The sequence below is a fragment of the Daktulosphaira vitifoliae genome, unplaced genomic scaffold (genome assembly GCF_025091365.1).
Source record: "Daktulosphaira vitifoliae isolate Bord-2020 unplaced genomic scaffold, ASM2509136v1 Scaffold_3, whole genome shotgun sequence".
Lineage (NCBI taxonomy): Eukaryota > Metazoa > Arthropoda > Insecta > Hemiptera > Phylloxeridae > Daktulosphaira > Daktulosphaira vitifoliae.
Window position 1 is genome coordinate 6,168,211 of NW_026099574.1, and position 16,072 is coordinate 6,184,282.

General features: G+C 22.9%; 1 protein-coding gene across 1 annotated transcript; it reads right to left on the bottom strand.

Annotated features, from left to right (window-relative positions):
* Positions 1-551: 551 nt before the first annotated feature.
* On the bottom strand, positions 552-14,345 carry LOC126902965 (lysosomal alpha-mannosidase-like). The gene is made up of 16 exons (XM_050680791.1): positions 14,046-14,345; positions 11,216-11,318; positions 10,228-10,309; positions 9,681-9,866; positions 8,265-8,470; positions 7,832-7,968; positions 7,466-7,602; positions 6,089-6,308; positions 4,223-4,422; positions 3,743-4,160; positions 3,225-3,441; positions 3,041-3,158; positions 2,695-2,965; positions 2,392-2,631; positions 916-1,065; positions 552-842 (listed from the first exon to the last, which is right to left on the bottom strand). The coding sequence occupies exons 1-16, from the start codon at positions 14,142-14,144 to the stop codon at positions 621-623; spliced, it is 3,006 nt and encodes a 1,001-aa protein (XP_050536748.1). The 5' UTR covers positions 14,145-14,345; the 3' UTR covers positions 552-620.
* Positions 14,346-16,072: the final 1,727 nt, after the last annotated feature.

Here is a 16,072-nt window from a genome sequence, read left to right on the forward strand (position 1 = left end):
TCAATTTTACATCAAATAGATGTAACTAATCACATAACACTATATTTAAAAATTTAACTTGATATTTTGTTAATAGTGCAAATTTTTAAAAATTTTAAACAATATGCAGAATGATTTTTATAACATTTGCCACTTGATTTTTCTAAAAATAATAATTATACTAAGAAATTCTTCTTAGAATTTTTTAGATTCATATACTTATTAATTTATTAATTATGGAATATTTTTTAAATGGACCCTTATACTCTATAAGAATGTTAAATTATTTTTTTAAACGGTAACATACTTATTTAATTATCTTATAAGTAAGCAATTTAACTCTATACCTGTAATACATCTATATTAAAAAAAATTATCTATCGAGTATAACTTGAATTATAAACAGCTAGTTTAATTTTTATTAATCGAAACATTAAAATAATCATTCAAAAATCGAATTGTCAAAATAAAAAATTTTAATTTCTAGTAATTTTAGAGTTATAAAAAAATTAGAGCACCCAATTTTTCTTAAATTGTTTTTTTATAATATATTTATTATTTAAGTATAAAACTCACAGTATAAGATATAGGTTTATTAAAAATAAATTTAAAAACTAATAACATAATTTGGTAACTAGAAATTAAGATAAAGGAATAATTTGTGCGATAAATGTTCTTATTTGCATTGGAGTTAATACTATATACTTGGGGTCAATATTTTTATTTTTGTTGCTTGATTTATCATCATATGATAAAGTGTTATCATCGGTTCTCCATGAAAGTTTAGTATGTTCTGATAAGTATTGATTACCACCAAGTATTGTTTCCCTTAATGATACAATGCGAAATTTTGTAAATAAATCCTACATTAAATTAATAACAACAATTAAATATGATATACAAATAATGTTAAAAAATTATAAATTATTTAAGGACCTGAACATTCACAACAACAGCATTTGACAATCTTTTATCTTCACTATACTCAAAAATATGTTCCAATCTAATTAATACTGTTCCATCTTTCCACGGTTCCAAGGTTAGCAATTGAACGTTATCTGGAAGAGCACTTTTCAGGCCCCAATACTGAAATATAACAATAATAATTCTATGTGAAGATGCAATAAAACCTTATAAAAATCGATGAATATTCTATTACAAATTCACGATCGTGGATAGAAAAAAATAAAAATAAATTACTTCAACTTTCTTTTATTGGATGTTTTAAATCAATGAATTTAATTATGTTGTAAAACTGAGCTAAGGTTTAGTTTATTAAATACAAATAAATACGAAAAAATGTCTACATTAGAATATTTTTATTCCATTTCATAACTTGACAATATATTTTATAAATATCCTTAAAAAAATTTATGCTATGCAATGCGATTCATATTTTACTCGCAATATTTATTTAACGAATTGTAATATTTCATTTAACTGCTGAAGATTGTTTTTATCACTGAAAATAATATTTTCTTTCATCAAGTTTTAACTTGAATTAATTAATTATTAAAAATATGAAAAACCAATATTAAATTTCTGTAAACAATAAAAAACGATTAGGACAACACATAAAGTTATTGAAAAATTAAAGATTAATTGAACACAATAATTATATAATTATTATATAATAGATTTGCAGTGTTGGCAAAATTCATTTTTAAACAAAACTTATTTCATCCCTTATTTCTTTTTCTAAAAAATAACACGTTCCCTTTTTTGATTTCCTTTTATTAAAAAATATTTAAAAAACTACTATAACTGTTATATTAGTGTTGTAACCATAATTTAAAATAAAGTATATTTTATAAATAAAGGAGATATTTTAATCACCCTGTCCTGTATAATATTGTATATATTTATAACGCCTAGAAAAAAAAATATTTAGAAACATTAAAATTAAAGGAATTATAAATTTTGTTCAAAATCCTCATAAAAATTAATTTTATCACGTATCTATCCTTAACTTTCAAAGGTGGCAATTTCTAGCTTCGTTCCATTTGGAACGAATTTCTTCGTAACACTGATTATCATATGAAATATTTTTGAAAGATAATGATTGAGAAAAAATTAAAATTAAATATTTTAAGATCAAAGATATTAATTAGGGGGTTAATAATGTTTATTTACTCTTCCAATTACAAATATTTACTTCCTCTTGTGTTTATTATGTACACTGTATAAACAAATTTGCATTTAATATCAACCCATACTTTAATTATAATATTGTAAAAGAGTTACAAGACTTAAATTTTTTTCTAAAATCGCATTCTTTTCTAAATATTTATATTACTGGGTGTTTATTATCTAAGTATTCTCAACAACTTTGTAATTTTGTGGTTCTATATTGTATATTATAATGAATTACGGAGTGCAATAATAAAGAAATTAAAAGTTTTCCTTTTTTACCTCCAATGTCATCGTATCTTTAAGCTCATCGTATGAAATCAAAGATGTTTTCTTTGAAAAAAAATATTGTGGTCTAATAAGTTTTCTTTGAGCTAAAAGTCTTTGTACTGCATTTTGTGTTTCAACTGAACCAAAAGTTAAATAATGTTGTCCCCTTGCAACTAACCCTGTGCCAAATGGTCGTTCGTTTAATGCTTCTTCAACACCAAATCCATCATCATAAAATATTCTTCTGTGTACCTAAAAAAGGGAATATAATTAAACTTTATTCTTTTAATAAAGCATTTTGCAAGTAAAATTCACCATAAGTTCTATTTCTCCACTATCCAAACTGGAACCCCCTTGCGCTCTATCATTGAGAATAGCAAATTGTGTTTTATTATCTGTCAACATAATCCGTGAAGTTACTGGATAGTAATTTCCAGAAATATTTTCTGCATTTTCTTTCAGATCAAATGAAAATCGATGATTTAATATTCTTTTTAATATTTCTCTGCCATTAGAGTCTGTGTAAAAAGTACTATCGCTTTGATACGATGGTATTTTAAAACGTGATATTACTTCTTTTCCAATCCTGGCAATAACCCCATTTTGTGTTTAGATTATATCAATTTTAAATTTAAAATTACATTCATTTTTTTATATTTACCCATTTGGTATAGGCCCTATTAACCATTCAAATACAAAATGATCATCATCATTGTATTTTCTAACGACTTGACTGACCCAATCGTTGCATGACATATGAATTTCTTGTACTATCGGACCTAAAAATAAAAACATTTTTAACTCATAATAAAATAAAAATTCTTTATTTTAAAAATGTGTAATACCTTTAAATACTTTAGGTTTCTTTTGAACATCACATAAAGGTACAGCTGTTCCATTTGGTCTAAATATATAGGCTCCAGACGCTCTTTTAAAATCTTTAGTGTTATCACCGACCATGCTTATATAATACATAAATTCATGAACTAATTGTCTTTCTACATTATTCACATACATTGTAAAACTTCTAGAGTCATCATTATCGATTTTTAAACCTAATTTCTATAAATAAATGTTTTGATTATCTAAAAACTGTATTATAATTAATTCTTTATTTTAAACAGGAGATTAGTGGATACTTCATATGCTGTCAAGCACCGAAGTTAAGCCCAACTTACGTTGTAAGTCGTCGATTGGTTACCATTAATCAATTATAACTGTAGCAAACACCTAAACCTTAGTACAGAAAATAGACGAGAAACCACTGTACTTCATAGTTTCCTAGGATATACCTAACAGTTCAGTCGTTTCAATTGACTGGTATTAACCACCCCAATGATTAAAAAAATACTTCTTTACTCACTTTGTCGCCTATGTATAATTCATCAGTTTTTGAGAATGATGAACTTCGAGTTGAGTTTATGTGATTAGAATGACTGGTGTTTTTATTTTTAGTAATTAAATAGGATTTAAAACCTAAGGGAGGCAAATCCATAGCTTTGAATATCAATTCTACTGTTGCCATTGACTGTCGACCAGGAATGTTAAGAACGGGATTAGGAATTGGCACTATTTGAGTTAAAAGCTTTTCATTTTTTGGATCAATCACAACATACTCCATATCATCAGTAATAGGTAACCTTACAAATTCTGAAATGATTCTACTTAAAGGATTGTAAATAGTAAGAACAAATTGTTCGCTTTGTTCAGAAATCGTACAAGTACTTATGTTCATAAGATTACAGGTTTCAAACTTCAATGACTTATTACCAACTATATTTCTAAAAATGTAACGTAAGTAAGCATTAAGAGACAGTGAAAATTTTAGATTATTTATACTAACGACAAAACAGAGGATGAAACCTCTTCACACTTTGATATTGCTTCACTTAATATTCTAGCATAATCATTAGCTACATGTTGTTTTTCTGTACCAGTTATCGCATCGTGGTGTTGCATTATTCCCATTGCTTCACGAAGAGGAGTAATTTTTGGTTCATATTGAGATCCACTTAAATGTTGAACCGCTAACTGTTTACATGTCTATATAAGAAAATAAAAAAATGTAGAACATACTTAATCTTAGTTTTGTTAAAAAATATTGATAATATATTTTGTAAAGATATTATGTGATAGTTTATTACCAATATATATTTTGGATCAAAATAAGTCGATCTAAAAAATTTGAATGAGAACCATGATTTACATAGGTATTTAGTGAAGAATTATGATTTAAAAAAAAAAATAATAATGGTCGCTCAACGTGTTTTTAGTATTTTGACCAAAAATACCTCAAAAACAAAATGTAACCTCTGTTATTAAATTTTTGATCAATATTTTGATTAGTATATCGAAATAATTTGATTTTTACTACAGAAAATAAATTTTTTAGTTTCAAAGTTTAAGGTAAATAATTGATGGCGTGGATATTATAATTAGCGTTATTATATGGTATATTGCTAGTAGGTTTCAAGTAAGCTTAATTTTTTTTTCATGCAGTTTGGCTGATATTTATGTATTATATAAGTAGAAAAAAATTATTAACTAATCTTAAAAACTTATATTCTTGAAAATATATTTAAATAACAGTTGATCATTAAATACTTTTGAATTATTCTTTTTATCAAACAATTAATTTATACTAAATATTATAAATAACATAAGAATACAATTTTATGTTATGATAAAATTATAAATCAGTATAAATTTAATTAAAAGTTATAAAAAATAAGCAAAGCTATGTGAAGATACAGATTTACTTAATATTAATAGTAATATTTTGATCATTTTATAGTTTTATTTAAATACTTTTTTACCACGAGAAATAAAACTATAGTAAATAAATTTAAGCTTATTTAAAACGTACTATAATATAATAACGGCAATTATGATATCCACGCCATCAATTTTTTACCTCAAATATAGAAAATAAAAAATTTGTTTTCTACAGTAAAAATCAAATTATTTCGATATACTAATCAAAATATTGATCAAAAATTGAATAACAGAGGTTACATTTTGTTTTTGAGGTATTTTTGGTCAAAATACTAAAAACACGTAGAGTGACTATTATTATTATTTTTTTTAAAATCATAATTCTTCACAAAATACCTATGTAAATCATGTACATAATGAAGTTAAGATGGTTCTCATTCAAATTTTTTAGATCGACTTTTTCTAATCCACCCCAATATATATAAATATATATGTATCAATGTTATGATATAAAATAATATTAAATATTTTTATAAAATTTTGAATTTTAAAATTATATACATTATATTAAACTATTACACTTTCTTCTTTAAAAATAGCATCAATTATATGTATGTACTCATAATATGATTAAATAATATATTTTATGATAATATTATTATTTAGTTAAAATTTGTTACTAGAACTTAATAAATAATTGTTTATATTTAATTTTACTTAGAGCAAATATTTTATCGTAAACCTAGTACTCTATGTAAAATGTACTCTAATTATTAAAAAAAATTTCAAACTATTTCCATACTATTCTTACCAACTTAAAGGAACTATAAGGAATGTGCGTTTCGAATACGATATTAACATAGGTAAAATATAAGTTATATCGATATATATAACATATTATAACATTATTAATTGTTATTAAAAATAATAGTCAATAATAAACGATTAAAATGTACAATTTATAAACGAAATTTATCATTGTTTTTCATCTTACCTGTAAAATATTATTACCTCTTCGTTCATTATATTTTTGTGTAGGTCTAGAGGTAAAGTAACCTGTCCAATAAGCATGTTTGTCACTTTTATAAGGGAAAAAGTCATCTTGTTTCGTGGAGTATATGAGTTTTTTATCATTGATAGCTTTTAAGTAACACGATGGAGTAGAATATATAGCGTTTACTTTAATTCCAGAAATTTGCTTACAATTAATATGCCTATTTATGAAAAATAAATTTAAAAGTAAAATGTAGATTAATTATTTTTTAAAGAACTATCATTATTTGAAGAAAAAATGTCAAATTTAAAAAAATTACAATAATTTCTTTTGTAAGAGAATATAAAAAAATCAGAGTACCACATATCACAACTATACAAAATTGATTAGACAAAATTAATTTATTACTATACTTTAAATTTTTATTAGTTCTACTACAATACGAATTTTTATTTTTTATATCAAATAAATATACAAATACATTTAATATTTTTTGAAAGTAAATGAACCTACAAAATTTTAAATTATAATTAAATAATCATAATATATTTTTATAATTTACAAACAAATTTTCATTGAGAATTTTTACTTTACTCTGCTTAAAAAAAGTCTTTTTACTATTAACTTCAAATGTGATAAAGTAAACTTTTTTACGAGCAAATTTTATAAATATTTAAAAAATGGAGCTTTAATATATCTTATTCAGTTTTTATATTCAAAGTTATTGTCGACTTTTTAATTAAATTTACAACTTAACGCAACTATTGTAGAGTCATGATAACTTATGACTCACGTCTGTCAAATAAAAAGTGATAACATTAATTTTAACTTGTAAATGACTAAGGTGCAAACAAAATAAAATAAAACAAATGTTATCAAATTTATTATACTGGTAATGAAATAAACGAAACTCTTTTTTTGTATTAATTCAAAACACTAAAAAAACCTTCAAAATGCAAATGCACTATAGTTTTATAATATACTAATTTTAAAATAATACAATAAAATAATTTGACATCAACATAATTTAAACTAATTTTTCTAAAACTATGAAATTATGAAAATTTATGGAAATGAAATAATGATTTCAATATTCCATTTGTAATAAGCAAAAACTTAAAAGAAATTATTTTTTCACTCCAATGCATATTTGTGCAAATGTAACTAAATTTACTACTCAAGAAATGTATGTTAAGCAACACAGTTGGAGGTATTAACTGCTGAAGTGTGTTGTAATGCCAATATTATAAAAACATGTTTGTGACATATCGTTAAAACCAAAAATATTTCAGGTTGAATATTTTTCTCTATTAGTAGGAATTTTTCATTGACATACCCTTCATTATTACTTAAAACTAGAATAAATAATCAACATACTTAATTAATTTATCTAATGATTTATAATAATAGGCTGCATCTTGATATGCAAAATCTCCACCCATAGTAAGAATCACATTACCATGATCCTGGAATGCTCTTTGTTGTGTACGTACAAAATCCAGGAGTTCAGATGCCTATTGATTAAAAATAAATAAATATAAATGTTTCATATTTTTCTTTAATAAAATTTGTGTCGTTTAATACCAGTATACACACGTATTCTATGATTAATTATGCTTTTGAACAATAAGTAATAATAATAATGGGACCCTACAATGAATATGTAATAAGTATGAAGCCTTATCACTTATATTAAAATAGTTTTATAATTTAAAGATTCCAGAATAAAATAATTTTGATTACTTTTTTTTCTACGTTGTATGCTGGACTTTTAATATCGTCGACAATAGGATCTATACCACATACAACATCGAAACAAAATCCATCAGGTGCAAAATAATAATTGTATAATACATGAGTAAATAGATCTGCCGATGAACCTGTAAAAAGATAATCTATTGAATGCAATTAATTTATACATTAAAATATAATTCAAATCTTATAAAATTATTTTAAAAATTTATTAATTAATAAATCTAAATAATGTTTTCAATTTTATCTCTATGATTTTGAATAAAAAACATGTAAATTATCTAAAATTTGATACTTTTCAACCATTGGTTAATATTTATAAAATTAATTTAATTATTTCAATATTAAACTCTGACTCCTTATGGATTTCTATTCCAGTTTACACTAGTGTTGGTTAAAAATATTAAAACTTTTTATATTTTACCAAGATTAGGACTCGACTGCCATATCATTTCAGCTGTTTTTTTGTTGAGACGTTGCTTTTTGTCTTCATAGTCTAGTCGTGCAAAAAATAAACCATCATATCCCAATTGGGTAAACAAAGAAGCCATTTGTCGAGAATGGCCAAATGGATCAATCTGCCAACCTATATGAGGTCTACCACATTCACCAAATGTATCATTTAACTTCCTAAAATTCAATAGATTTTGTATCTATATAAATTAATTATTGTTTTTTTAATAATTTTAAAAACTACAATTCTATAAAGTCCATATTAGTGAAAAAATTAATTTAATTGAAAATAATTAAATATCAGGAACATCATTTTATATAGTTCGAAATTCATTTTGAAGTTTTTAAATGTTATCTTATTTTATTAATAAATCAATAATCAATCAATAAAGCTAATGTATATAGATCGGCAGGAGACTCTATGGACGAAATCTATTAATTTGAGATAGATAATTTCTTTTATCTTATTATATAAATCTTATAATAATTTTATATTTAACATTATACTATGTAAAATTATTTACATATGAGTTATACGCAAAGAAATATTTATACCTAGAGAAAATTTTAATGAAATGATAATAGTTATTTAATTTAATTAACAGTTTATATGGATTTGAATGACTGACACAAAAACCATATACTATAATATTTTAATAAGAAAAAGAAATTCCTTCTCACAAGGTGAAACTACAGTGTTGGGCGTTCCTTGATATTCATTGAATATTTAAATTAAATGTTATTTATTATTTTTCATTTTTTTTCCACCTCAAAAATGAATTAAGAAAAAACTACAAAAAATGTTTTTTAAACTGATGGGGTTCAAACTTCATACCCCGAGCGTATAAGACTGTTTGGTCGGGTTTTATATTATATTATTTTAATTTATATTTTATATTTGAACAGCAGCCCAACCCACCGTGCATAATGTAGCTATAAAGGACTATTTAAGCTAGTTCAAATATTCAAAGTCGTTTTTATTAACTTTAAGGGGGTAAAATAATTAAAATAAGTTTAAATTTATTTGTAATGTAAGTTAGATTCATGTAACTCTTTTAAAAATCGGTGGACTCATTACTATGGCCTACCCTTGTAAAGTATTTAAAAAAAAAAAGAAAATTTGAACACAAACGAGCATGTTTTTTCAAGTTAACTAAATCACTTATGAATCCATATTTCTACACAAAACTAAAATCTACAAAGACTATTATTTTAAGAGAACACGAAACTTTGATTCATATAAATTTACAAAATGTATAATATAATATATAGTATTTGTACTGTAAATAAATTTCTATTTTCTTTAGTTATTAAAATTATTCATAAGATTAATAAAAAGAAAAACATTTAATTGATAACTATATGAATATAAATATTTATTATGTACCTTAAACCCCAAGTAAATTGATCAATTGTAGAAATATAATTAGAATTTGCTTCGTCATTCATACTCCATGCACCTCCAATAAACTCTAATTGACCAATTGATACTAATTTTTTTACTTGTAGTTGAGTTTCTTCATTTTGTTCAAGCCACCACTTCCAGAAAAAAGCAGTTTCTACATATATAAATCTATAAATATAATTTATAAAAATTTACTTTTTACAGTAAATAACCGCAAGTTTATTATTAACTAATGTAACTTCTATAAGTCAGCAGTTTTTTTGTTTAAACTTGCAAAGCATTTTAGTTAATTGAAAAATTTACTTTAATAATTTCTCAATTAAATATAATTTAATTATTTTATAAGTATTATTACAGTTATAAAAATGTGAAACAAAATATTCAACACTGTGATCGTAACAATGAACTAAAAACTGATTACCTAATTAAATTATTTCATTAATTATGAAATATCGATAATCTATAAATATATATTTATATACTCACTATATAATTATATATATATATCATTTATTTATGATAAAAATACCTTTTATTGGGATCTTTTGAAAGTGCTTCAACTACAGAATCTAATATGAATTGCACACCAGCCATTTGAATGGATGTATTAGCTAATACAAAAAATATTCAAATACATAAATTCAATATTTACAACAGTTTTAAAAACCAATATTAGTATTGGAACCAACAAAAATTATATTTTATTTCTTATAATTATTAAACGAAATAATATAGTCATATTGACTTAAAAATGAAAAAAACTAAAAAAGGAATAGTTGATTTTTGTTATTTATTTTATAACTAGTTATACATCAATTTTTTCTGGAGGTTTACAACTAAGCCTTTTTCATCAATATTATGCGTAGAAAAAAGGTTCAACTTTTACTATTAATTTTCGAGTTAAAGCACGTACTCTATAAAATAAAATTTATGTCACTATCAAAATGTAAAGAAAACTGATATGTCGAAATTGCATAGAAACTTATATATAATCATTAAAAAAATAGGTTCAATAACGGGATTTATTTATACTCTAGTTATAAATACACCTATAAATATTTGTTTGTCTTTTTTTTTACATAATAAAGTAATTCTTTTTTTATAGCTTAAATCTATATTTTATCCTATTTAAAATTCAGGAACGTCATATTCAAACATTTAAAGATAATTTGTGATTTAATATAAAAATATTGGTAAAGAGTTAATACAATTTTTTTTCTGATATGCAAGAAATAAATTTTAAAATTTATCTATACTTTAGTTGATTAGTCATTTAAAATTATTCTTAACTTGTGATATAATATAATGTCAATTTGTGATATTATAAAAATATAATGTCTGTAAAAAGTAATATACATTTAAAACAAAAATATACTATAGGTTATAAAAAGTTTAAATTATAATATAATCAGGGAACAAGCTATCAATAACAATAATAAAATATGTAATACATTATAAAAATATATATTAAATATTTTAAAACAAATGTATTAATAAAATTGAAAAAAAATAATTACTGCCAAAATAATATTGATCGACAGTCTTCAGCCAACCGACATCATCGTGGGAATGTGGTACAAAATGAATATTAAGAAATCCATCTTTAACAGGGTGGCATGACTAAAAAAAATAAATATAAAAAATATTTAAATTTTGTAATAAATTCTGTCTTACTTATTCATGTATAAATTGATAAATATAAAAAAAATGTAATAAAAATAGACATTTTATGTAAATTTATTCAAGTCAGAGGCGTATTTAAGGAGGGTTTTGGATTCAAATTTTTTCTTGGAACCTTAAAAATATCCTTTTTTGATATAATAAGAATATACTAGAAAAAATTTTCTCATATAAAATCATCCACTAAGCAAAATCCAAAATACGCCAATGACACAATACATATTTGCTTCAAAACCTTATACTAATATTTTTATTAAGGCTTTATGATTTTTAATAATATATTGAACACTTAAAATTAATAAATAGTACATTTTTTATAAGATAGTAAAAAAATGCATAACCACTTATTTAAATGAAAAATAAAAATAATATTAAATTTTTGTACAGTAACATTTTAAAACACGCTTTAAATTTCTTTTAAAGTCTCATGTAATTTGATTACTTTAAAGCTATTTTATCATTTTTAGTCATATAGAAACTATTTTATTGAACAATAAAATATGAATCACACATAGAAAAATTTTTTTTATTTTTTTTTTTTTAGTAATGCGTTGTTTTTTAACATAACAATTATTATTTTTTATTTGAAACAGTATTAAATATTGCTCTTGATTGCGTAATAGAATTTAATATAACTATCTAATATTTTTTGTGAGAAAGGAGCTAAACAATGGCTGTTTTAAAATTAAAAAAAAATATAAAATAAACTCTTATTTTTATCATTAATGATAATAATATTAATATGCTTTAAATGTTGTTTTAAATATCCTCTACATCTTAGCCTATCTAATACACGTCATTAAAAATGGTTAGATTGGAATCACGTGTATAATATGACCTAAAAAGATAACACCATGTAAAAAATGTTACTTTTTACATAAAATGCTTTTCTAGTTTAATTATTTATAGGATAACAAAAAAAAAAAAATTTTGTAAACAAACTTTATTCATTTAATCAAAATAAAAAGTACCTATCTCAGTAAATCAATCGAGAAGAATAAATGAATTTACTTTATTATCGACGATTACATATAAAAACAACACATATTGGTGTGACATACTACTATCTAATTGATTTAAATATCACAAGTAAAGTGAATAGCGATAGGGCGTATAGGATTGTATCTTACATTTATGTAATATTATAATAAACAGATGGAATTGTACAAATATAAAAATTACAATTTAAGACATTAAATTAATTTATTTGTTATTGTTACGTTGATGTGTGATCGTATCAGTATATAAATCAATGTGCCACAAAAAATATTTTTGTTGGATTATATTAGTACAATATTATTACTCTTATTTGTAGAAAAAGTAGGGGGATACTGAAATGAAGCGATTTTCATTAATCAAAAATTAATATTTTTCGAATTAAATATTTTACTAAGCGTGGTAAGCAATTATGTGGAAAAACAAAATTATGAAACAAAAAATAAAATGTTACTTTTAATATTTTTTCACTTAATAATTTAATAAAATATAAGGATATTTTAGGTCACCATGTTTATTTTTTAAAGTTAAATTTTCTCAAGTACATGTGCTTTATTCGATGTAATCAAAAATGGATTTGTAATTACTCATTAAATTTTAATGCATCCAACGCCATACAATATCGTATTAACTAATTAATGTAAATAATATTTGAATTTCTTATATAATTTCCAAAAAACAATTTCTTTGAAACTTGCATGAATTCAATTTATTAGAAATTAAATACTGATCATATACTATTATAAAATAAAAACTACTTTGTAGTTGTTTGGTCTTCACTTCCCAGGATAAACAACAATAATCTAAAGTTTATACCCTTATATCCATTTATAAGTGTTATGCAAGATGAGACTCATTTTCTTGGAAACTATTAAAAATTTTTAATTATTGAAAAGAAAAATATTATATGATTTGAAATTTTCTACAATAATATGTAGTTAAATAATTAATTGACTTTCATATTACCGTAGACAACAATAATGTATCTCAATGAGCCATAAACTATTATCGGTATTTATTTAAACTATCATAAGTGATAAATATGATAACGATAATTGTCAATAAAAACTTATTTATGTGACATAATAAAGAAATGACGACTACTGTTTGTTAAACAGAATATTATTCATAGAGAATTGATCAAAATCCCTAAACTTTAACAAGCAACAACAGAAGAACGATCCGTCGTAAAAAACAATTATAAGTATTTAAGTGTTAGATATATTTTATTTTCTAACATGTCATCGAAATAAAAATAAAAGTTCGCGTTAAAGAAAATTAAAGTTTATGCTTTTTAATCTTAAATTAATAAAAAAATAATTGTTGTAATCAAACAATTTATATATATTACGAAAATTTGAAATTCCAATAGTTATATTATTTAATAGTAAAATTAACTACATTGTTAGAAATGATCCAAAAATTATCATATATCATTATAATATTATTAATATGCACATTGACTTTACATACAAATAGTATAATTTGGAATTAAATTATCGAAAATTTGTACACTTTTATCAGAATAATAAATAATAGTAGTATTTTCTTTAATGAGATAAGAAATAACATGTTATTAATATGATACTTTACATGTTCGATCGAATTAAAATTAAAAGTAAAAAACAAAAACAGAAAATTAAATTTTAATAAAACAATTTTTTTTCTTACTTCATATCCACAACCGTTAATTTTGTAAGTTTCATCTTTAGGTCTAGCTCTACTACTTAAAAGCTGTAATAGCAATACAGTAATGACCGTGATATACATTTTAATAATGTCGTAAATAGTTGTTAAGTATTTTTAATTTATAATTAACTTGATTTTAAATAAAACGTTACCACATAATGAGAAAAAAAAAATTAATAGATTCTTGATCACTGCTGTTGTTTACTTGACTGGCATTAGACTAGTCACCAGCCGGCGTTTTTGCCGGAATTGTAGTTATACCATAATGTACCTTTCATAAGTACCGGTTTCTGCCATTTTTACTATACTTTAGTACATTTGCCCCACTGTATTATTTTAACATTTCAAAGTTACATTAAATCTATTGATCAAAACAAGTGAAATATTGATTACTTTATCTATTTTTAGCATAGCTGTGCATAATATTGTTTATTATTCAGTATTATCAAATTTGTATTGCCTAGTAACATTGTTAAACTATTAATATTTAATAGATAAAAGTTATTAATTAATTGAGGTTAAGTAATTTTACTAGTAAATCTATTTTTATTTTTTGACATATTTTGATAAATAAAAAATTATTTTTAAGAATAAATCAGCTAGTTAAGTAGAGTAAACATTTAACGATTTAAATCTTTCTACTATCATAAGATAATAATTTCTTTAAAATTTCTTAATATTTAATGGTGATGTTAACAATTTTAATAGTTCAAATCTTATACTCCCTTAAAAAAACAGTTTACATATATACAACACAATATACACAATGTGTATTACAGTAATGTAATGAATGTTAATAAGCTGCACTAAAATTTTTGTAAATCAAACTCTGTTAAAACTAGTTTTTATGATAAATAAAAAAAAAATTTAACGACACTAGTGAACAATAATTTAAATATAAAATACTTATCTTGGTTCTAAAAAATAGTTTTATTTACTCTATTAATACTATACAAACAATATTTAAGTAATTGTTCTTAAGTACATTGAACTAGGAGAAAAATAAACATTTTAAAAATGAACAGCAAAGTAAATCTCGCTCTTTATTCTCAGTTTTTGATGGATTCTTGCATGTTATTTACTATCAAACAAAACTTAATATGCACAAAGATTGTATGTATAATTTCTCACGTTGGAATTCGTTTTCTTGGGTAAAACTTGTAGTTAATTTATTGAGTATAGTTTAAATAATGTATATGCAATTATTTAACTTAAATTTATTTATTATAATGAGAGAACAGAAAATTTGTGATCACGTTTAGATATATGTTATTAAAAAATAAAAATAAAATGTTATGTGTCTAAGTTTTATACATTTCTAACTCAAGAACAAGTTTTACAATTAAATTCATTTTCATATCACATAGCTTCTATACAATTGCTTTAAATACTTTGTACTTATCATATTTATTTCATATTGATACAAAGTTATCTTTAAGTTACATGATTTATAACCTTTTTACCAGTTATATAAAATTTCCAATATTACACATATTATTATTTTTTAATTAAAAATATTAATTTCTTTAAATATGGAGTCTAGCAAAGCATACGGGTTTTGTTAAGTGTTTAAGGCGAATTCAGGTTCACCTTAAACTTTTAAGCGAACCATTAATCAGTAAGGGTTTGTTTGATATAAGAAATCATTCAACATAATGTTATTATAAATCAAATGTATTTATACTTGTCATTGAACATATTTTAGACAAATTCTTCGAAATCACATAACCAACTTACCTTTTACCTGATAACAATTATTTTTAAACTCAATGATATTATGCAGTCTTATTTGGGTATCTTAATAGTGAAAATGACACAAAAAAAAATTATTAAGAGATGTAAGAAAACTAACAAAAATGTAATTGTAAAATATTGTTTATATGGGGTCGTTTAAACCGTGTGAGTTAAGTGGCAATGTCTGGACAAGACATTAACGTCATAGGATAAATACCGTTGATCGACCACTGGATTACTCGGTCAACAGTGCCAACGGCACCAGTCATTTTTCT

Bases quoted from the DNA above. Each gene is read 5' to 3' on its own strand.
- LOC126902965 (XM_050680791.1), bottom strand. From the start codon at position 14,144: ATGTATATCACGGTCATTACTGTATTGCTATTACAGCTTTTAAGTAGT. The intron at 11,319-14,045 runs GTAAGAAAAAAA...TATTTTTTTTAG, and splicing joins TTAACGGTTGTGGATATGAA to TCATGCCACCCTGTTAAAGA. The intron at 2,966-3,040 runs GTAAATATAAAA...GGTTATTGCCAG, and splicing joins ATAGGGCCTATACCAAATGG to GATTGGAAAAGAAGTAATAT.